General features: G+C 40.6%; 1 protein-coding gene and 1 long non-coding RNA gene across 9 annotated transcripts in view; one reads left to right on the top strand and one right to left on the bottom strand.

The window, feature by feature from the left end:
* Nucleotides 1–6,662, bottom strand: part of CIT (citron rho-interacting serine/threonine kinase) — a 111,420-nt gene extending 104,758 nt beyond the window's left edge. For all 8 annotated transcript variants that reach the window (XM_030582981.1, XM_030582984.1, XM_030582983.1 and 5 more), the window contains exons 1-4: nucleotides 6,576–6,662; nucleotides 3,212–3,336; nucleotides 1,895–2,036; nucleotides 202–377 (exon numbers count right to left, since the gene is read on the bottom strand). In XM_030582981.1, the coding sequence (XP_030438841.1) occupies nucleotides 202–377; nucleotides 1,895–2,036; nucleotides 3,212–3,307 (414 nt within the window). In that variant the 5' untranslated portion in view covers nucleotides 3,308–3,336; nucleotides 6,576–6,662. The remainder of the gene's footprint in view (nucleotides 1–201; nucleotides 378–1,894; nucleotides 2,037–3,211; nucleotides 3,337–6,575) is intronic.
* A 127-nt stretch (nucleotides 6,663–6,789) lies between these two features.
* Nucleotides 6,790–22,350, top strand: LOC115660999. The gene is made up of 3 exons (XR_004002992.1): nucleotides 6,790–6,997; nucleotides 14,796–14,904; nucleotides 22,170–22,350. It is a non-coding gene; the product is annotated as an uncharacterized LOC115660999 (long non-coding RNA).
* The last annotated feature ends 422 nt before the right edge of the window (nucleotides 22,351–22,772 follow it).

Raw genomic sequence — 22,772 nt, 5'->3', positions numbered from 1 at the left:
ACCATGAGGTGGAATTTATTGTTGAAATATTAGAGTAATTCTTTATTATATCATTTTACTCAAAGTTAGAACCATCTTTCCCATTAGAGTTTTTAATCAAAGTTTAATAATAGAGGACAGAAAATGCTCACGGTCACTAGGTCACCTTTGGCAGGTCTACTGACATAATTAAAAGAATATACCATAAATGAATGCACATACATGTTCTCGTGCCAACAAGGACTCCTTGTTCATCACCTTCATAGCATAGACATCACCAGTCACCTTCTCTCTCACCACCTGTACTTCTGCAAAATGACCACTTCCCACCAGACTTTTTACTTCAAAATCCTTCATGCTGGGCAGCAGCTCCCGTAACTCAGCTACAGTCTCTGAATCTGAACAAAATGGAAGTTATTTTACATTAGGCAAGTGATATTTTGTGATTATTACAGTTCTAGTAAAGGAAGAAATACTCCTTTAGTTCCAAGCCCTCAATAAGTATTAAATCACTTTATAATTTGCTTGTTTACTTACATCAAGCAAAATTAATTTAAAAAAAATGCAAATATAAAGTTATGATTGTGATTTTAGTCAGGAAATTCAAAGATAGTTTGCACAGCAACCAAACTCAGCCCCTTTCATAGCTTTAGAGAAATCAGAAATAAAGGAGACCTATTAGACCATCTCAATCATTCTCGGCCAATACAAGATTAGTCTCTATACTGCACAGATTCTCATACGGGGGGTCGTGACCCCTCATTGGGTCGCAAGGTTATTACACAGAGGTCACGAGCTGTCAGCCTCCATCACCAAACCCCGCTTTGCCTCCATCATTTATAATAGTGTTATAAATTAAAAACATATTTTTTTTAATATTTGGGAGGGGGGGGGGTCAGATTCAGATGCTTGCTGTGTGAAAGGGGTCACCAATGCAGAAGTTTGCGAACCACTGCTATACTGTGTTACAGTACTTTGTCCAGTCTAGTTTTAGAAGTCAAATGGAAGGGTTTTCACCACTTCCTCACAACATCCCTTGAGAGAGACTATTCTATAATCTAATAGCAATTACTAGCAATTTTTTCTTGATATTCAGCCTAAATTTTCCTTTGCTCAGTTTATCCCATTATTCCTTGTTCTACTTCCTTGGACCATGATAATCAATTCCTCTCTCTCCATTATTTTAGTCTTCAAACACTAGTAGTTTCACTCTACATGTAATACTTCGAAGTCATCAGATGGAACTATTATAGATAGTCTTATAAACTCTGTTTAACCAAATTTTGTGCAATTAGATCTTAGCAAAAATGCTAGTTGACTGTAATGCAATTCTCTTTAGAATCTCAGCATATCACTAGTAAAATAAGTTTACTCTGACTGAAAAAAATTCTTTGGTGCCGACCTACTGCTTACAGGATATACCCACCAACCCGCTCACATACACAAAACACCATGCATAATACATGGTATCTAAAATATTACACCAGGCTAAAATAATTAAATATTTATCTTCCTTCTTAAATAAGTCCTTCCAAGCCTTTAATTATTCTCATATTCTCCAAATTCCTTCCAATTTGTTCACATCTGTCAATGGTTTATAGCCAGAACAATTCTGTATGCAGTACTCTAAGGGGCCTAGAATAGAACTATATCATAACTACAAAATTACATTAGAAAAGATACACTTTAAATCCTTCAGCTGACTGTGCAGGTGGACCTTTGCATATGTACAGAGCTCCAATAAGTTCAGGAGAGCGTCACATAAATGCAGGAGATGCCCATACAAAGTAATTTACAGGAGCAAATCAAAGACAGCAATATTAATGCTTTATGCATTTAAGTTGGTTATTTAAATGCCCATACTTTTAACTACTATCCATCAAATTAGTTCTAGAATTAGTCTCAGAAAACTTACACTTTTTTACAAAGTTGCCTACATGTTTAATTTTCATTAAAGTAGGATTGCTGCATTCTTCAAAAAGAACGAACAGGGAATCAAGGATGCCTTCCCGGGAGAGAGGAGACATCTGCTGTTGAGTCACAAAGGGTGGCTTCCCCTGAAAAAAAGCAACAGCAGATGGAGTCTCAGAAAATAATGAAAAGCCTCAAATCAATAACATATGTATAGGAACAGACTATATATTATCCCTAACTAAAAAAAAACCTCGCTGCTTCACAAATTAAACAAATAATATTTTAGAGGTTTGTTTTAAATAAATCAGATAGTGATTAGTGATGCACACAACTATTACAAATGTTTTACTTTTTTCCTTGAAAACTCAAAAAAGGCAGCTAAAAGGCCAAATCACATAATCTGTGTTCTTTTTCTAGGTCCTCTGAATGCTTCTGATTTAAGTTGTCCTATTTTTATACTAGCCCATGGATTTTGCCATGTGCTTCAGGAATATCTAGGCCAGCAGTTCTCAAACTGTGGGTCAGGACTCCAAAGTGGGTTGTGACCTCGTTTTAATAGGGTCATCAGTGCTGGCATTTAGCTTGCTGGGGCCTGGGGCCAGGGCCAAGCCCAAGCCCCACCACCTAGGGCTGAAGCCAAAGCCCAAGGGCTTCAGTCCTGGGTGGTGGGGCTCAGGTTACCAGTCCCCTGCCTGGGCTGAAGCCTTTGGGCTTTGGTCCGTTCCCCACCCCACCCTCACCTGGGGAAGTGGGGCTCGGATGGGCTCAGGCTTCAGTCCCCCTCCCGGGATCATGAAGTAATTTTTGTTGTCAGAAGTGAGTCACAGTGCAATGAAGTTTGAGAACCCCTGATCTAGGCAATCACCATAGCAACTCTTACTTGAAATAAAAGGCTGTTTAAATCCTGGACACTAATTGAAAAAGAAATGCTTGAAGTGCAGCTAGTTAGTCAAATGATGCTTATGACCACCCTCATCTTCAAGTGCAAGTGAGAAGCCGGCAAAGACTACAGGTCCCAGCATGCAATGTTCCATCTTCATCTCAGAAGAGTACACTCAGCATCAGATGTTCCATCTTAATCAGAAATCTATAGTATGTGAGCAACAGCTCCATATTAAAAGATGGTCAGCCGCAATCATCTATACTTTATGCAAATTAGGTGCAGACTTTCAGCTTCTAGAAAGAAGCCTCTCTATCATCCTCCAAAAAGTCAGTTGGGCAAAGGTTGGTAGCCCACACAAGACAAGACATTTTTATACAGTGAACACAGATGCAAACAAAATGCAGTTCATCAAGTCTGATGCCTGCTTCCCTATACCTGAAAGAGCAGGTTCAGCCGAGAAGCACGGCTAGCTATGGGCTCCATGGAAGCTGGCTCCGTCGGACTCCGTGCAGCATATTTAAACTTCAGCATCTTCACAGTTTACCCGAGAAATATACATCCTAAAAAGAAAATTGGAAGGGCTGTCAAGGGGAAATTTTAAAAGAAATCTCGGATAATTTAAGCCAAAAAAAATTTTTGGAGAAACAAATATTAAAAACTAATTAGGGAGAAAGACTCCATGAAGTCCACTAGGAACCTCATTATTGCTAATATATTTCATGTGGAAGGCTCTGAGCTACGGGTAACAGTACAGAGTCCTACACAGGGCAGGGCGAATAATTGTTTTTTCAGTTCAGTGGGGTGACCTGAACCAATAATATTTTGTTTTTTCTTGTCTACATCAAAAACTGAAAAGGTTTCATCTTGGGTTGGACCCAAAACTAAACATTTTTTTGCATGAAGGGAAGCTAATTAAATCTAGCTAAATGTATAAACGAAATGAGACATTTTGATTTTTTTTAAAATGACATTTCCAAAGTGTCCAGAAAGAAATATTTCAACTTTTTTGGAAATTATTCCCTCATTTTTGACAGAAACTATTTGCTAAATTTGACCTGAATTCATGAACAGGTTCAGTCAATCCAGAATTGCATTTTTTGGTGAATAAACTACTTGCCAAAACAAATTCACCCAGCACTAACTCCTGGATGCATAAGGTCAACAGAAATGTTTGTGATTGTCAAGTTTCAGTTAAAAGAATGTGTTGTTAATCCACCTCCCCACGAAGGTTTGGTCGACCTAGCTACATCACACAGGTGCAAAATTTTTCACAACCCTAAGTGATGTAAATAGGTCGATCTAATTTTTAGGCATGGACCACACCTCATACGCTTTAGAGGAGAAACAGCAAACGAGATCATACAAAGTGCTGTCAAACATGCAAGATACAGACATTGAGACATCGAATTGGCCCTGTCAACACTGGTTCTTCACTTTTGAGGTACTCCCTTCTCTTCACGTGTCATTATATAATGCCTGCATCTGTAACTTTCACTCCATGCATCTGAAGAAGTGAGGTTTTTTAGCCACAAAAGCTTATGCCCAAATAAATCTGTTAGTCTTTAAGGTGTCACCAGACTCCTTGTTGTTTTTGTGGACACAGACTAACACGGCTACCCCCTGATAATTGAGAAAAGAGTATCTCTCTCGGCCACAGTTAATCTAAAGGTAATTTATAACTATAGGAAGAATTATGGCTTCATACACAAGCAGGATCTGTAAACTCACACCGTGCCTTTAGTCACGAAGGAAGATTTTCAAAGCTGTTTAGGAAAGTTAGATGTACAACTCCCACTAAACTTATGGGAACTGTGGATCTAAATCCTTGAGACAGCTTAGAAAGTCTCACCTCACAGCAGTGACAGAGGTAACAAAACTTGTTGGTTAACAGTACAGTAGAACCCCAGAGTTATGAACACCTGGGGAATGGAGGTTGTTTGTAACTCTGGACAAAAAGTTACCGTGGTTCTTTCAAAAGTTTACAGCTGCCAACATTGACTTAATACAGCTTTGAAACTTTACTATTCAAAAGAAAAATGCTGCTTTCACTATTTTTTGGTAGCTTACATTTAACACAGTACTCTACTGTATTTGCTTTTTTTCTTTTGTCTCTGCTGCTGCCTGATTGTGTACTTCGTGGTTGACTGGTCATTTGTAGCTCTGGTGTTCGTAACTTTGAGATTCTACTCTGTAGCGTAGCTAGCAGGGTTAAGAGGAAGCTGCCGCTTCCCCTCAGGGCGGCAGGCGCGGAAGCGGCGCCTGCTGGCCGGCACAACCAACAGCACAGCCGGAGGAGCCCTGGGGTGGCAGGCCAGTGCAGAAGCAGCACCTGCCGGCCGGCACTGCCACCAGCATGGCCGGAGGAGCCGTGGGGGGGCAGCAGACGCGGCTGGAGGAGCGAGGGGGCCAGCTCCTCGGCTCAGAGCTCAGCAGACAAGCGCTCCCCGCCCCCCCCGTCCCTTGCTAATGCAGCGGGCAGGGAGAGGGGAAAGGGCCCCTGCGCCTTTACGGCCGCCTGGCTGGCAAACCCCGCATGGAGCGCACCGAGCGCCGGGAGCATGCCGGGGACAGGCAGAAGTGCAGGATGGAAGGGGGGGGAGAAGGGGTGTCCGGTGCCTTGCACTGTAGAGTCCGGGTGAGGGGCTCCCTGGGGCTGGGCTCACAGGGTAGGGGCACAGGCTGTGCTGTCTGGATGGGGGGGGGGCCCTCTGGCGCGGCACAGGAGCCTGGGGCAGGGGGGATGAGACCCTGTGGGTGGGGCCGGGCAGCACAGCCCAGCGGGGGATACCTGCAGAATGCGCTGGGCAGGAGAGACTCTCCCGGGATCGCGGGGGGATGGGGGGGTATTCGCACTCCCAGGAAGCCTGCAGGAGTCCTGAGCCAGTCTCAGGGTTAATCTGGGGGGGGGGGCGGTGGGAGGAGCCATGGGGGCGGGGCAAGAGGAGGAGCCAAGGGAGGGCGCCTTTTTAATGTTTGCTCCCCCTACACTGAAAACCTGGCTACGCCACTGATTCTACTGTACCTGCTTCATAACCAGGCAGTAGGCCTGTCAGCTAGCCTAGTGCACTCAAATCATAGGGAACAGACACCTCACTGCAACATTTCATAACCAAATGGTTTAAGGGCCATCCATCCCACCTAGTAAGGCGAGCCCTAGTATATCTGTCACCATCAAACCTTCTGTTCCCAAAGCACAGGCTGAGAGCTGCCCCCACCCAAGCGATGCCTCAATGTGTGTGGTGGAGGGGGGAGCTGGCAACCTCCTGCCTGAAGGGAGTGGCAGGCCCCCAATGAGAGAGTAAGGGGGCTTGACCCCCTCCCTCCAAGAGAGGGGACTTAAGGGGCTAGGCCTCTCTGCAGGAAGAGCCCAGCTCCTAGGAAGACCCCAATGCCTAATGAGATGGGAATTGGGGTGGGGGGGTTGACACCTCCATCTCTCCAAGGAAAGAGGGGAGTGGGGTAGGCTGACCCCTCCCTGCAGAGAGAGCTCAGCTCCCTCCAAGGGAAGGGATGGGGGCTCGACCCCACGTCCCTAACAAGAGCTGGGGAAGGGGCTACCTCCCTCCAGAAAGACCTCCAACCTCGACTGAGAGGAGACTAATTGGCGGGGGCTGAGCCACTCCTCCAACCGAAGGAAAAGGGGAAGGTTCCCTAGGTCCAGGGGGAGCCCAGGAAAGTCGGCGGGGAATAAAGAGTCCCCTTGCTCCACGGAGGGGCCCGGCTCCCCTATCAACAGACACACAAACGAGCTCTCCAAGACCTCTTCCATTCCCAGCAGCCCCCACGCCCTTCTACCCACCGCCGCTCTGCTTTGCCGCCATCCAGGTTTGAACGGAGCAGGGGGTAGCGTCCCCAACATCATCATTTCCGGTGACACGAGGCAGACGTCAGCCTTAGCCAATCCCCAATGTTCCTTCTGGTGACGTTTCCGCTCCGTTCGGAGCACGTTGGTGCGTCCACCCAGCCCCTCCCCGGCGGAAAAACGTTGTGGGTGGAGTCAGTCAGCAGTGAGGCCCATGCTCGCGCGCAGGAAGCAGCGGGGAGTTGTTAACGGTTCTAACCGTCACGTTTCCCTCTCCTCAGACCTGCCCCTGAGGGAGCGCGAGACTGGGCTTTCCTGGAGGCTGAGGCTGGTCCTGGTCTCCCCAGAAGAGGCAGCCCGCGTGCAGCGCCTAGCTCTGCCACGCACCCCACCGTCTGAGGCCTGCCTTGGCCCACAATGTAGGCAAGAGGGGTTAAGCACTGAGAAAGGGCCCCCAGCGGAGGGTGGCGCATGGAAGAAATGCCGGGGGGGGGGGAAGGCAGGTGGTAGCACAGCACAGCAACGTGGCGTGAGCCTCATGCAAAAATGTCACTGGCTAGGTGGCGTGGAAATGCTGCAGTGCAAAGTGCCCTCCCAAGCATCACCGGGGTGCTCTGCCCAGAGCGCCAACCTCGTGTGAAGAGGTTGCTGCACGGCCATGTGAGCTGGGGGTGAAGCAGGGAGGCTGCCCTGCCAAAGTGACAGGACACTTTGAAAATGGCAGCGTGTTTATTACGCGATATGAGAGGGTTACTGGTCTGGTCCAGTAGCATCGGGGCAGGATGCAATGTGGTGATGTGCCAAGATGATGCAATTTGGAGACATTCCTTAAAAATAATCTCTGCTTGGCAACTGGGTGAGTTGACCAGAGAAATGGCAGTTGACCACCTATTAGTTGACCATAGTCAAATAGTCCAGCCAGGATACCATGATGTAGGCAGCAGACTGCCTTTTTGATTGAATCGTGGTACCGTTCCATCATTTTTAGAATTTGTTTCACAATTTCTGAATTAAAATAACTCAGTGAAGTAACTTGTTTATTGTAATTAGGCATCAGTATCTGTCTATAGTTAAAACTAAGCCTGTTGGAGACCATAAAGTCTCTCTCTTCTATTACTATTGCAATAAATTAATGCTTTAAAAGAGGATTATTTTGACATTATTTAACTGGTCAATTGGCCAGTCATCAGATCATTCAGCTGCCCAACCCTAAAATAATCACATTGCAGTATAGAGTCTCACAAAGCAACTTTTTACTGTCTCACCATCCATTAGTCATTTCAGTTATGGTAACATTGTCTTCATAGCAAGCCAGCAAAATATGGGACTAATGGTTTGTTGCGTGACTACATGTAAATCACTTTGACTTCCCTAGTTTAAGGGGTCTATATAAATACTAAGGTCTAAACAGAAAAATTGCTGTATCATATTTTCTTATGAATTTTATATAGTTCCTCTAGTGATTTTATTCCACTCCTCCCCCCAGGGAGACTTAGAGGACACCGTTAAGATAATCATACAACAAATATTTTAATTTTATATCTAGGTTCACTTCAAGATACTAAAACTGAAAGTTTTAGAATCTAATTTACTTTCCACCATTTTCACTTCTGATTTATTTGTATTTCACTCAGCTTGAACAATGATCCTAGACTAGTCAGTTCTACTTTCCAGGTCTCATGTATTACCATACAGTTGTGGTTTTTGTATGCATAACCCTACAAGAGAATATTTAAATCTCAAAAATCCGTTTATTGAAATTGTTGTAGACAGCACTTACATTCTCTTTACAGGTAGCTTTTGAGTATTTTGTGTTTCAGGGCAAAAACTAAAAATAACTGACAGCCAGCATTGTTTTATTTAAAGGGACAATATAAAGTTAAATCTTATGCTTATAGCTGCATGTTCCTATATTTGTGTAAGCCTTATGACAAGAAGCTTTGGAGGGGAAAAAGCATTCTGTTCATTCTCTGGGTGGAAAGGGAAAGTGCTGACACAGAGAGCTCTATTTGCATAGGCTACCTAGTCACCGTTTATCTAGTGACATCGGAAAGTCACCATCACTGTACGAAGTTGGAGTTCGGGTTGGGGGCTAGTGGGCTTCCAGAGAGGCTTTGTGGACTTCATTGCTCTGAACTTACTTCCAAGCAATCAGGACTCTCTATCCAAGGGTCTTAAGTGTTCTCAGTTCCTTTCCCAGGGGGACTTTGCTGTGAGAGAGAGTGCAGAGAACAGCATCAAAGCTGAGGGGATTCTGGTCAGGCACCTTTCTATGCAGGACTTTAATAAAGTTGAATAACTAAAATGGGTCAGGAAGTAGGTCAAGTCCTTAAAAGTGGAGGTCACAAACACTGGTAAAAATATATTATTTCTATCTATCTATCTAGATAGAAAGATAGATATCAAATTGAGTTGTTAAGTGATGCACTTTAAGCGTGGTCTTATCAAAGCTGCTACTCCCATGTTATGATAGACCTTCCCAGCCCACTGGGGTTGGGGGGGAAGGGGAGAGAGAGAGAACAAAAACCCAAACAGACCACTTTAACCAATGGTGGTCCTCCAGACTGGACCAGATAAGTCTTCTTGGGACTGGAGAAAGACCTGCAAAGAGATGCTGGGATTACAAGAAGTTACTGATCCAAACTGACTGTGTTTTTGGTGGATGGCTGAGTGGTACAGCCAAGGGACTGTTGCCCCTCACAGATTCTCACCAGCAGGTGGGAAGGCATGAGAGGCATTGTTGACAAAATTATTAGAAAGAGGATGACTTTACTTACACATGCACACATTATATTATATAAGGGATGTGAAGCAATTAAAAAAAATTGCACTGTTAATAGAATACCATTTATTTAAATATTTTGGATGTTTTCTACATTTTCAAATATATTGGTTTCAATTACAACAGAATACAAAGTGTACAGTGCTCACTTTATTTTTTATTACAAGTATTTACACTGTAAAAAACCCACAGTATTTTTCAATTCACCTAATACAAATACTATAGTACAATCTCTTTATCATGAAAGTTGAACTTACAAATGTAGAATTATGTACAAAAATAACTGCATTCAAAAATAAAACAATAAAATTTTAGAGCCTGCAAGTCCACTCAGTCTGACTTCTTGCTCAGCCAATCGCTCAGCCAAACAAGTTGTTTTACATTTACAGGAGATAATGCTGCCCTTGCTTGTTTGCAATGTCAGCCAAAAGTGAGAACAGGTGTTCTCATGGCACTGTTGTAGCCAGCATCACAAGATATTTACATACCAGATGCACTAAAGATTCATATGTCCCTTCATGCTTCAACCACCATTGCACAGGACATGGGTTCTGCTCGATAACAATCCAAAGTAGTGCGGACTGACACGTTCATTTTCATTATCTGAGTCAGATGCCACCAATAGAAGGTTGATTTCTTTTTTGGTGGTTCAGGTTCTGTAGTTTCCGCATCAGTGTTGCTCTTTTTAAACTTCTGAAAGCATGCTCCACAACTCGTCCCTCTCAGATTTTGGAAGGCACTTGGGATTCTTAAATCTTGGGTCAAGTACTGTAGCTATCTTTAGATCGCTCACATTGGTACCTTCTTTGCATTTTGTCAAATCTACAGTAAAAGTATTCTTAAAATGAATAACATGTGCTGGGTCATCATCTGAGGCTGCTAAAAATGAAATATATGGCAGAATGCACGTAAAACAGAGCAGTGGACATACAATCCTCCCCAACAAGTTCGGTCACAAATTTAATTAATGCATTTTTTTTTAATGAGCGTCGTCAGCATGGAAGCGTGTCCTCTGGAATGGTGGCTGAAGCATGAAGGGGCATACAAATGTTTAGCATATCTGGCACATAAATACCTTGCAATGTCAGCTACAAAAGTGCCAGGCAAATGCTTGTTTTCACTTTCTGATGACATTGTAAATAAGACAAGGGCAGCATTATCTCTTGTAAATGTAAACAAACTTGTTTGTCTTAAGGATTGGCTGAACAAGAAGTAGGACTGAGTGGACTTACAGGATTTAAAATTTCACATTGTTTTGCTTTTGAGTGCAGTTATGTAACAAAAAAAAAAATCTACATTTGTAAGTTGCACTTTCACAACAAAGAGATTGTACTACCGTACTTGTATAAGGTGAATTGAAAAATTCTCTTATTATTTTTACAGTGCAAACATTTGTAATAAAAATATAATTTTTTTATTCTCTGTTGAATTGAAATCAATATATGAAAATGTAGAAAAACATTCAAAATATTTAATAAATTTCAATTGGTATTCTATTTAACAGTGAGATTGAAACTGCAATTATTTGTAATTAATTTTTTGAGTTAATCATGTGAGTTAACTGCGATTAATCAACAGGCCTAATATTATATATATTCTATTGCTGTGTTTTCTAAGTTTATGATTGTATTCCCTTTCCCTAATAAAGATTTCCATTATTTGTACGTGGTTTTGCAGTGCTTGCACATGGGGAAGTTTTCCCTGTTAAGGGCACATAGCGCAGGTATATTTAGTTTTCCCAGGGTTCTGAACTGGTTTCATTATTTGTCAAGAGGCACCCTAGATATATTGAACCTCACCCTTTTTGCTGCTATTAGTCACCTAGAAGTAGTGTTATATTTGTAGTTTTTTCCCCTGCTGCCTTGCTCTATGAAAGACCCAGACAAACAAGAGACTATGCACAAGTACAGGAGAAATTGACAAATGAAACGAATACACAGTGCTATCAAAGGCACCAAGAAACTGAATAATTGAGAAAAACATTTGATATAGTAATCTTAATAGTTTCTTGTGATAATAGTAGGTAAGACGCTTCAGACTAAAGTGTGCTTTATTTTTGTTATTTAAGTTGGTATCACTGTAAGTTCTCAGAGCTAAAGGGTTGATTCCTTCTACTTCTACAGTGTTTTAAATTACATGTTTCAAAGCCAGCCATAGCAAACTGATTCCTTCCATTCTTAAGAGCCAGATTGGTGAATGCTTACTAATGTGACTAGTCTCATTCAATTTAAAGGCTCACCAGCAGAACCCCTGCAAGTATACAGAACAAAATACTCATTCCCTACTATTAAATTAATTAAGAGGTCAATCAAAGACGAAACAGAATAAATAGCTCTTAGTTTTTCTTCACCAGATCCTGATATGCAGCTTCACTTGTTTGACATCTCACCATGCACTATATTGATTACCATCTGTTTAGCACTTCTTGTTATAAGAGTAGAGGTTTTCCTTGGCCAAGATTTTCCTTCCTCATGCTGTTAGGTAATATGCTAAGATGGCTGCATTCCAAATGTTCTATGTGCCTATAACTGGTGCACTTCAGGATCTTTTAGAGTGTAGAGTACTAAGTAAATATAAATTAATAATCGTTTCACTGAAGTTCAGTAAAAAATAACTACCTTTGTCCAAAATGTAAATTACCATACATTCTGAGAATACTGAATGGATTTTTAATTTTTACTCTTAGTTTGTATGCCATGAAGAGCCCTTACAACTCTGCTCAATATGTATTGTAATCAATGGGTTGGTGTGTACATGTATCTTTACATTCTAAATAGAATGTGAATTGTAATGTAAGCCCTTAAAACTACAGGATATTTTCCTTTGTGGATCAGGTAGTGGGTCCTAGTGCTTTTAATAATCAATAAATAATTAACTCTTACATAGTTTTAGAACAGGCACTCCAACTGCACTGTTATCATTAATTTTTGAATGGCCATGATGTACTCTGTATAGTCAAAAGTCTGAAATCCTAGGTAACCGCAGATTTATTACAATGTAAAGTCTGACTTATATGAAAGGAGATATCATTGATAGGTAACAGTGCACCTATCCAATGCATTCTAAGAAGCTGATGACATGAAGACTGGTAAAGGCTGGATGGAAGATTAATTAAATATAAACATTTGCAGGATTGCCCACTGGTAATATCTATTTGGCCATCTGGCTGTTTATAGTAAAGTTGTGCAGATTTTTCTTTAAAACATTTGTTCACCTTTAAAAAGGATGCAACTATTCAATTTTGCCTGAGTAAAGACCCATGACTGCATAAGTGAGCCATTATAATTGTGGTTATACTGTAAGCTTCATCCTTTGGATAAAAGAGATATTACTTTTTAAGTAAAGCATACTATAGGGCATGCTCAAATTCACAACTTCTGCGTTGCTTCCCTATTCAGCAATGTATATGTCTAAATACTGTGGGTGAAATTCTGGTCTTGTTGGAGTCAATGGCAAAACTCCAATGGACTTCAGTGGAGTCAGGGTTTCATCCTGTATTTATTTACACACTAGGCCACTGAAGTCTGTTAGTTAAATAATGCATGTTTTAAAGTTTGCTTGGGTTCTCATACTTCCAAAAGAATTTTCTCTTTTTAAAAAGAATCTAAAATACAGATCACACACACAGTATTAAAGTATATCAAATATACAAACTCAAGAAATACAGAGACAACTAAAACTCCATCCACATTAGCTATTTATAGATCATTGGTGCACAAGGGGTTTTTCATACAAGATAGGCACAGTCCCTGCCCTGAGGAACTTAGCAGTCTAGGTAGGATAAGACACAGGATGACAAGAGGCAAGGATGTAAAAAAGAAGGGGGATTTATACTCTAGAAGGTCATGAGGCTTTAAAACAAAACACACACAGACACACCCTCTATGTCATCTTAGTTCTTGTAAGAGTGTGGTGGCCTCTTTAAGGGGATGTGCTGTTGTGCAGGGTCACTACTAGCTCTCAGCTCTTTAAGAAAAGGAAAATTGTGGGAAGTGTACTCCCTGGGGGACAGGGATCATAACAACCAAAGCAACTATAAGAGCAGCCTCTGCTCAGTGATAAAGAGATTTGGACAGAGGACTGGGTGGCTAAAAGGCACCAGACAAGAAGAATAGCCAGGAGAAGCATTCAGGGAGTAGGAGGAACGAGTCTCTCCACCTTTGGATCCCTGGCTTCTTTGTGTAAGGCTGTGTAGGAAATGGCCTGCGTAAGAGTTAAGCAAGGTTTGAATGAAGGGGACATGCTTGTTCACAATTCAGAATATCCAAGCTGTAATCTGGAGTTGAGGAAGAGGCCTGTTCTATTACCCCTCAGCAGCAGGGGCAAGCTGGTACTCTCTAGTAGAAGGGGAAAAGGGACAAACAGACGACTGACTGAGCCTGACATGACACAGAGAAATATAGAGCCCACACAGAACTGGTGAACGACTACTTTGTCTTCGTTTTGTATGGACTTGTTTTATTGACCCGAGGATGAAAAAGGTGTACGTAGGTTTAGTTGGAAGGTTATGCAAAGCTGATAATAGCCCACCTTAATTGATTAGTTTCATTATAGTTGGTATGGCAACACCCATTTTTTCCATGTTCTGTGTAGATATATATCTTCCTACTGTATTTTCCACTGCATGCATCCGACGAAATGGGTTTTAGCCCTCGAAAGCTTATGCCCAAATACATTTGTTAGTGTCTAAGGTGCCACAGGTACTCCTCGTTCTTTTCACAAAGCCATCCCTCCACCAGAGGGAGATGGTGGGCCAACAAGAGATACAGCTACAGTTATAAACTAAGGCAACATCACCAGAGAACAGGAGTACTTGTGGCACCTTAGAGACTAACAAATTTATTTGAGCATAAGCTTTCGTGGGCTACAGCCCACTTCATCAGGTGCACGTAGTGGAAAATACAGTAGGAAGATATATATACACACACACAGAGAACATGAAATAATGGGTGTTACCATACACACTATAAGAAGAGTGATTAGTTAATAGCTCACCTTATCAGCAGGAGAAAGAGAATTGTTTTGTAGTGGTAATGAAAATGGCCCATTTCCAGCAATTGACAAGGAGATGTAAGGAACTGGGTGGAGGGGGGAGGGGATAAGCATGGGGAAATAGTTTTACTTTGTGGACCTTGCTTTTCACATAAACAGTGCACTCCTGTAAAATTATGAAAAATTGTTTTATGTTCACTCACTTTTATTATAATTCTTACCCTTTATATTTATTTGCACAAGTAAAATTTAAGGAAAACATTTTAAAAGAGAACATGACAACCTTCCTATTAGATTCTGAAACTCCATCCATATTTTTACTTATAGAACACACCGTGAGTGCACATACTATTCTTCGGACCAATCATGCACTACCTCTATCCTAAGAAACTCATATTTGAGCACACTTCTTACAATGAATTTTTTTTATCTTTTGTTATCAGGCTCCCCCAAAGTTACAGCCCCTTGGTTGCTAAATTTTTGTTTATGCTGAGATCTTATATACTGGACTCCTGACATCACCAAAGTAAGAGTCTGTCCACGTGGCAAAAGGTAAATTGAGTGAATTAACAATTCTTTTTGTGTGTGAATTTAAGATGTGCTAGAATCCCAAGGGGAGAATTATTTATATTTGTTTACGTTGGCCCGGAAAACATAGTAGGCTCTTTTCAGACAGACACAAAAGGATCCTTTGCTCCACAGTGCTCTGTATCTAAGATCCTAGACAGAGATGAAGGTTTTAAGGGAAGAGGAACAATTCATGGGAAACTTATGTAGATCAAAGACTGATGCTCAGTTTTTCCAAAGAACAGATTCAGTGTGAACAGTGGTAGTGAAAGCTACCTAGATACTTATGCCTTTATCACCATAATATGAATGCCTCAAGTAATTAACAACAAATGTCTTCTTCATCACACAGGGTAGCTGAATTTTGTTAAATGTCAGTGATTTTGATTAAGTGTGTTAAGAACTATCAAGGGGGAGAAGAAATGGATTTTCCATTTGTTTCTGAATGCTTTTTAAGTCTGTGGTCTTCCTTATCCCTTCTAGGAGTGAGTTCTATTGGTACAGTTCCCATGAAAGTTCTCCCCCCTGTATTCACAAACTTCTCCCTGTTGGCCAAATTTCACTTGTTTCAAGGCTTGTGTATATGAGGATATTCAGGAAAGTTAAGACAAATTAACTAAGGTGTTAAGATCATACATATTAGTTGCAGCACGTTAAGCCACCATATGAACGCTCTCATTTGAAATAAAGTGGCCATAGTTGAATTTAGCATAGCTATCTTAGGCTGACTGAGGGAAGGGAAAGAAAGGTGACCTTTTGGGTAACTTGGGTTAATCCAGGTCTCTAGCTTCTAACAGTGTTTAGGCCTTTCATACAAATCTTCTCTCTGGGTTCTTTCCTCAGACTGAACTCTTAGCCCATTTATGAGGCCTTAGTGTCTTGGTGATTACCAGATCCTTCTTAGTCTCACCCTTTCTGGCTGAAAAGTAACTGATTACCAACAGGTGAACTGAATGTGCCTGACTTGCCCTTTAATCATTTCTAGCTTATGATGAAGTGTCACCTCATCACAATAAATGTCATTCACCTCCTGACAAGTATGGGGGTACTCTTTGATTTTAATACTGTATCTGCATTTGTCATTAATATGATGTGTTTGTCCTGTAATTGGGAGTGGATATTTCAGCCTAGAAATTTGTCTGGATAGCACAGCCTACCTGCCTAGAGAAACAAAGAGAAAAGGCCCTTTCTAATAGTCATCTAACAAATTACATGTAAGTGACATTGCAGAGAGAATAGCCTTAATGGCTCTAGTCTGCTCTTGTGGGGAGCACCCAACCCAGTTTGAACAGGATGAGTCAGACAGTAGGGTGACCAGATGTCCCGATTTTATAGGGACAGTCCCGATTTTTGGGTCTTTTTCTTACATAGGCTCCTATTAGCCCCCACCCCCTGTCCCGATTTTTAACATTTGCTGTCTGGTCACCCTATCAAACAGAGACCTATAGACCAGCAAGATTTGAGCTGGCTATGAAACCATAAATTGGTTCAGTTTCATTCCTGTGATGTAAGAGAAAAGCCTACCTAACAGCTTATAGTGAAGCATAAAATTAGATTAAAAGTGTATAGGCTACTTTTTTTTTTAAATCTGTTCTCGGATGCTTTGTTCTAACTACTAAATAAAAATACTTTGTTTTATAAAGATTGCTGGTCAATATCACTGGTCATAGGTTTCTAAAGAGAGGGCCTGCAGGTTAAGTGGTTGGTATACAGAGGGTAATGCACCTGGATCCTGCTCTAAGAATCACAAGATGACAGACACAGGAAACGACAAGAGGCCAAACACCTGAATTGGGTGCATTCAGGGACCAGAAAGACATAGAGGTGCAGGTAGCCCCATAACTACTGAAATGTAAGAATAATCATTTATTTTCCTAATATTTATAATAAAACAAATAGTTCACTATTACTAGACAAATCTTATTTATGTCTGGAATAAAAACTAGATAAAAACAAACAACCTACATTTTACATACCTCATCCTCTAGCTTGTTTTATGCTCTGACAAGAACACCACTGACTTTGCAAAAATGATTTATTAAGCTTCATGATCTATCAAGAAGCGTGAATATTGATGTGTTCACATTAACATCCTGTGTAACAGCTGAATACTAGATCTATCATGACACAATGAGAATCGTATGTTGCAGACCAACAAATGGCAGAAGACTTAATTAAAGCAAAATTGACAAGGTATCAGAGGCTTTTAAGACAAAATAGCTTTATTTTACAAAAAGGAAAGCATGAAGAAAGGACTGCTTGGCAGAGAAAACATGCATGGAAAGTAGGGGAATATTGAAAACAACTTATTGAAAGACAAAACTAGTATGTAGAAGTGTGAACTTGCACTACTTAAAAGTAAACTACAAATTTTTTTATCATCTAGAAATGTACAAAGTCTTCAAAAGTACAGCTATTCCAATATTTAGCTATATTAATGGTTTAAAAGATGGCTAAATCCATTTATTTTAGTTGCAAGTTTTAAGTGAAGATACCAATTGTAAAGTTCTTTTTAGAGTATTTAAACAAAAGGATTTTACCAGGCAGTGCATCATTAGACTGAAACAGACAGATGTTAAATGCCATCACAAAACTGATTGGTAGAGTTTTAATTCTAACTGGCACTTTTGTTTTCCTAGAACAAATGCAGTCTGCAAGCTAATGGGTGTTTTGTTAGCTATTCAGATCCTTTCCTTGCTTCAACCCAAAATACTATGGAGAAAACACTTTGTTAGAGCTCAGTTTAACAAAATAATTGGCCTCTTTAGCCAGTAGCTTATGGGAGGCTCTTCTGGACTTTGCATAGATGTCAATTTTGATCCACAGGGGACCTTGTAAACATTCCATACTTTTTGCTGGCTATATCCTGCTTCTAATGCAGGAGTTTGACTTTGTCCCATCCACTTAATTGACATCAAGGGGGATGCTCAGAAAATCCCCCAAATGTCTTAATGTAAGTGATATGCTCTTCTCTGATTAATCTGTCTTGGACATCAGCCAGAGACAGAAAGATGTGCCAAACAATTCATATCTTCTTCTAATATTGATGAGTTATAGAGACACATACGGCATCTCTGTTTGGCTGACCTCCAGAAAGGTGCAGTGATGTGAATTAATTTGGGAGTTAGCTAGATGGCGTTACAGCTTACATATATGTTGCTACACTGATGTGACTCTTTGGAGTCTGTTTGTTGGTTAGGTGTTTCTGGAATTAGATGTAAATTGTGTGGTGCTATTGCTCTGTCTAAACTGCATTATATAGGAAAATGGAAGTAGTTATTTTGGGACTAGGCTGGGCCAAAACAACAAGTTGTTAATGTTTTTGGAGAAGGGGCTGAAGAAGAAGCATCACTGAAACCAAGTTTCTAATGGATTGGGAAATACTCTCATCTCCCCTTCAAATTTAGATGATTTTTTAAAAATAGGTCAGTTTTAAAGAGCAGCTGAGGAACACAACCACAGTTACATAATATAATTTATTCTTTGTCTTTTAAAATTGATCACACATCTACAGATGGATATTTAAGATCTGAAAATAAGGATTTCAGAGTTGTGGATCAAAAGATAAAAGAGCTCATTTATGTCAAGTCTCCACTAACCAGGCATTTCTTTGTCTCTCTACCATGTAAGAGTTATTGGAATTTGTAAATGGGTGTTATGGATAAAATGTAATGAATAGGCCTGAGTTCTGTCATATGAAACAAAACTAAAGATGCTGGATTACACTTACAAGTTAGCAACAAAAATATTGCAAGCCAGAAGGAGGATGATTCTTATGTAAAATAAGTACAAAAGGAGAGAAGCCTATTTGTTTTTAACGATGTAGTCTGGCACTGGCAAATCATTTTTCTAAGAACTTATACATAATAGTCTGTTTCATTTGCTGGTGTTTATGACAAAGAGTACAAAAGTAAAGTCATAGCTTAACATGACTGATTACTTTAAAAGAAAGAAGCTGAAACCTCTTTAGAGAATTAATCCAAAAATTCCAACAAGCATAATTATCTGTACACTGTAACCTGATGTATGTGATGGTAAGCATGAAAAGAACAAATGAACAATATTGGTGCTTTGTTCACAATGTAGGTAAAACCATCACGATGAGCAGTGACAGATTATGTACAAGGAATCTTGCAAACAACTATTCAGGAAGTTCAGATATTATTAGCTGCCTTTTTATTCAGAATCACGATTTTGGTATCGTGTATATTTAAGATGTTCTTTTTCTGAGTGGGTGTGGTTCTCCTGTCTTGTAGAACTCAGTGACATCCTACATGTTACTTTATTTAATTCTTTTTGAATTAGCAGTTGTGTCCTGTTTGCTTTGTCAGATTAGGCCAAGAAATATTCACTATTTTGCAAGGACTATAGCTTGAGTCTAAAATCAGTTATTCATACTAATTTGTGTTTGAATATTTTTAAAGTATGCTTTATATGACAAAGACAACAATGGCAAATGAAGTGAATGAACTTCAGCAGTAAAAATGGTTGAATGTGACCAAAATTGTTTGCTGGCCCTTAGGCCATTGCAAGACCAAAATGTAATTTTTGAACTTTTGGGGACGCTACTGCCCTTTCTTAACACTCCTGACATTGTAAGAAAGAACTAAACATACAATAATTTAACATCCCTTTTCCCAATCAAAACACTAACCTCTTCCCTTGCTACTTGAACTGGAAGGCCTCCAGAAGCAGCATACTCCTTTTCTGGGGTTAAGAAAGCACCTTGTGTCACTGCAACAACCCTGCTCTATGATCACAGAACACCACTGATGGTCCTCAGAGGAATCATGTTTAATCCCCTTCAGCCAAAGGAAAGTAACTAAAATATCAGGCCTTGAAAGAGAGAATGCACTAGGCAGGAGAGTTCCTCTGTAGAAAACATTCCCTTTAAAAAAGGCTATTTTTATTAGTGTTGGTTCTTAAAGTGATGGATCTGGGCTTCCTCATCCTGAATTTTAAACTTATCTGACAGGAATGTTATTTGTGTATACGTGATTTTATGCTGTAATCGATGGTTTGAGCTTGCTGTTTTGTTACATGGAAAGAGATAATATATAGAATTCAGATCTCCAGTTGGAAAACCACATCCCAAAGACATTTGCCTTCAAATCTTCTCTGTTTTTAGGGACAGTTGTCAAATTATGAGTGGAGGGGAAGGGACGGTGGCAATTTGCTCATCTTTTCACTTATGAAGGCTGCAGTTGGCTCAAAGATTCTTTCATGTGTCCACAGGCCCCACTTTCAGAATTGCAGAGAGATCTTCATTTGGAGCTTTTGAAAATAAAATACATATATTTTCTTTGACTTTTTTTGTGTTTTGAGAACACTGAGGGATATGGGGAGACAAACTAAGATCCTTGACATTCCTCTTAATGGTTTGCCTATCAGTGATAATATAATAAACCAGCATATTTCATTGCTTCTTTAGATCAAGCTGTTTGTACACACTGGGACTCCTTGCAGCCCTCCATGCTCCCTGTGTGCTACTCTCCCATCCCCTTCTAGTTTTGGGACTCTCTGCAACCTACCCCTCTTCCTCTTACCAGGAGCTCTGTACCTATCCACTTCCCACATCCTTATTACGTTGATTTCCCCAATTTCCCTGTTCTGATTTTCTCTAAAATCAGTAGGGTTCTGTCCATTGAGGCCTAGAACATTCCCTGAAATTTGGAATTGACCAGATCTGGCATTCAAGAGCTATTGGCTGGAAATACAGCTTGGCCTATATATGTGATGAAGCATGTGATCCCTCTATTTTAGAAGCTCATGGACACACGTCTAAAATTATCTCTTGCTTGATTTTACCGAGAGTGGCATACCAGCTGAAGGTAGGTATTTTGGGGGCTTCACAAGCTTGGCCAGTAATACAATACACCTACATTTTCTAAACATTAAACAAATTAGCTAACTATTTGCATTTTTGTTCGCATCAGGTAGTAATGGTCAAATTTAAATGCCAACAGTTGGAGATTTATACCAACTATGTAATCTTCACTATTAACTAGCAACTTTTCTGAAAGAGAACACTAGCTGTCATTTAAAAATAAAAACACCAGTGCAGAGAACTGGGCTCTCCGTCATCTTGGGCCATCATAAAGAGATGAATGCAGGGATCAGTAGGAGGCTGGGCTTTTATACTCTTGGATTTAGAATACTGGATTTGAGGGACAGAGGCATGCACCCTTTCATAGTTACAGAGCTAGCTGCACCTCTGTCCCTTTTCTGACCTCAGAAGGTATGTCTACACAGGGATAAAAGACCTGCCGCACAGCCACGGCTGGCCTGGGCCAGCTGACTCAGGATGTGGGGCTAAAAATTGCTGTGTAGATGAGCTTTGGGACCCTCCACCCTCAAAAGGTTCTAGAGCTCAGGCTCCAGCCCGAGCCAGAATGTCTACATGTCAGTTGTTCAGCCCTAGAGCCTGAGCCCCTCAAGCCCAAGTCAGTGGACTCAGGCCCTGTCTAGATGTACCCTGAGTATGTCCATCTCAGGTCTTAGTGCCTTTACCTATCTCCCGGTGGAATTTCACAATTCTCCCACTCTTAGATAGGGCCCTGGGCTATAGAATCATTTGTATCCACTGTACATACTCTGCAGCTTCAACCAAGTTCAGGTACCTGTGATTCTTCCTAATATGACTAGTAGCTTATAGTGTCCAAACAGCCTTCTTAAAAGTATCACTTATTTTAACAGTTGGAAAAAAGCAAAAGAAAAAAAGGGATTTTAAAATCCATCTACACACACAGGTGTTTTACCTAAAGGTTGGTAACCTAGGCAGGCCTAATTTAGAGGCCTCAACTGTGGGTGCCTGAACAACAAGTGCTGAGAGAGAACGAACATGAACTTTAAACTTTGCTATCGTTCTCTCCCCCCAGGCATTGACCCTTCTGGTGAAAACCAGTCCTGGAAGAGATCAAGACAGGAACAACTCTCAAGTGCTTGCTGAGGGCTGGCTTATTTTAAGCCATTCTTTTTCCTTCTTAAATGTTTCCAAACAGACTCCTGTGGAGCTAAACCACTGTAGTCATACAGCAAACACATCAACATTCAGTATTTCTTAAATTATTCCTGCTCAGTGCCAGATCAGTGGTACGCCTCTAATGGATAATTGCCTTACTACAATGGCTGCTGTGGTCACATGGCAGGGTACACAACACCCAGTGTGGATCAGCAAAAGCAATACTTTAGGAGAACACCAGTAACTGGTAACTAATCTTTTTCCTTAACCTCTTTCTTTCTCTCCTAAGGGACCACATCTGCATGAGTTCTATGCAGAGGACACAATGTTTGCAGAATGGGAATGTTTCACTTTTTTATTTGCACATCTTCTCCACACCAAAATAAAGAGGAGACTGCAGTACTTCAAATGTACAAAAACCACTATGCCTAGGCAATTTATAGTATTTAATGTCAAATGTTCGTTGTGATTATGGAAATTTTTGGATTTAAAGTAAAAAGCTTACATCACACTTGCACGTGTAAAGCTATGTCATCTGTTTTTTATCCAATGTGCAATTCAAGAATTCCTATAATTGATTTCCTTTGACAGCTTAAGAACCCGCACTCGCCTACACCGCACATATTGTACTTCCTGACATAGTCTATGTTGGGAGTTACAGATTGAGATATGATATTTCAACAGAGGAAACTAGTTAAGTCAGGTCAAATAAAATAATCAGCAAAATCTGCTGGGGTTCTTTCAAGTGGCTGTCAAATGGCTCAAGCATCAGTAACACTATAATATTTTTTTTGAATGTTGATGGGCTGTCAGAAGAAAAATTAGAAAAACAAAATGAAAGTATGGATGCAGGATTGTTATTGTTCAGACAGACTGAAAGTCTTCTGTATTG

The sequence above is a fragment of the Gopherus evgoodei genome, chromosome 13 (genome assembly GCF_007399415.2).
Source record: "Gopherus evgoodei ecotype Sinaloan lineage chromosome 13, rGopEvg1_v1.p, whole genome shotgun sequence".
Taxonomy (NCBI): Eukaryota; Metazoa; Chordata; order Testudines; family Testudinidae; genus Gopherus; species Gopherus evgoodei.
This window is presented reverse-complemented; position numbering and strand designations above follow the sequence as displayed.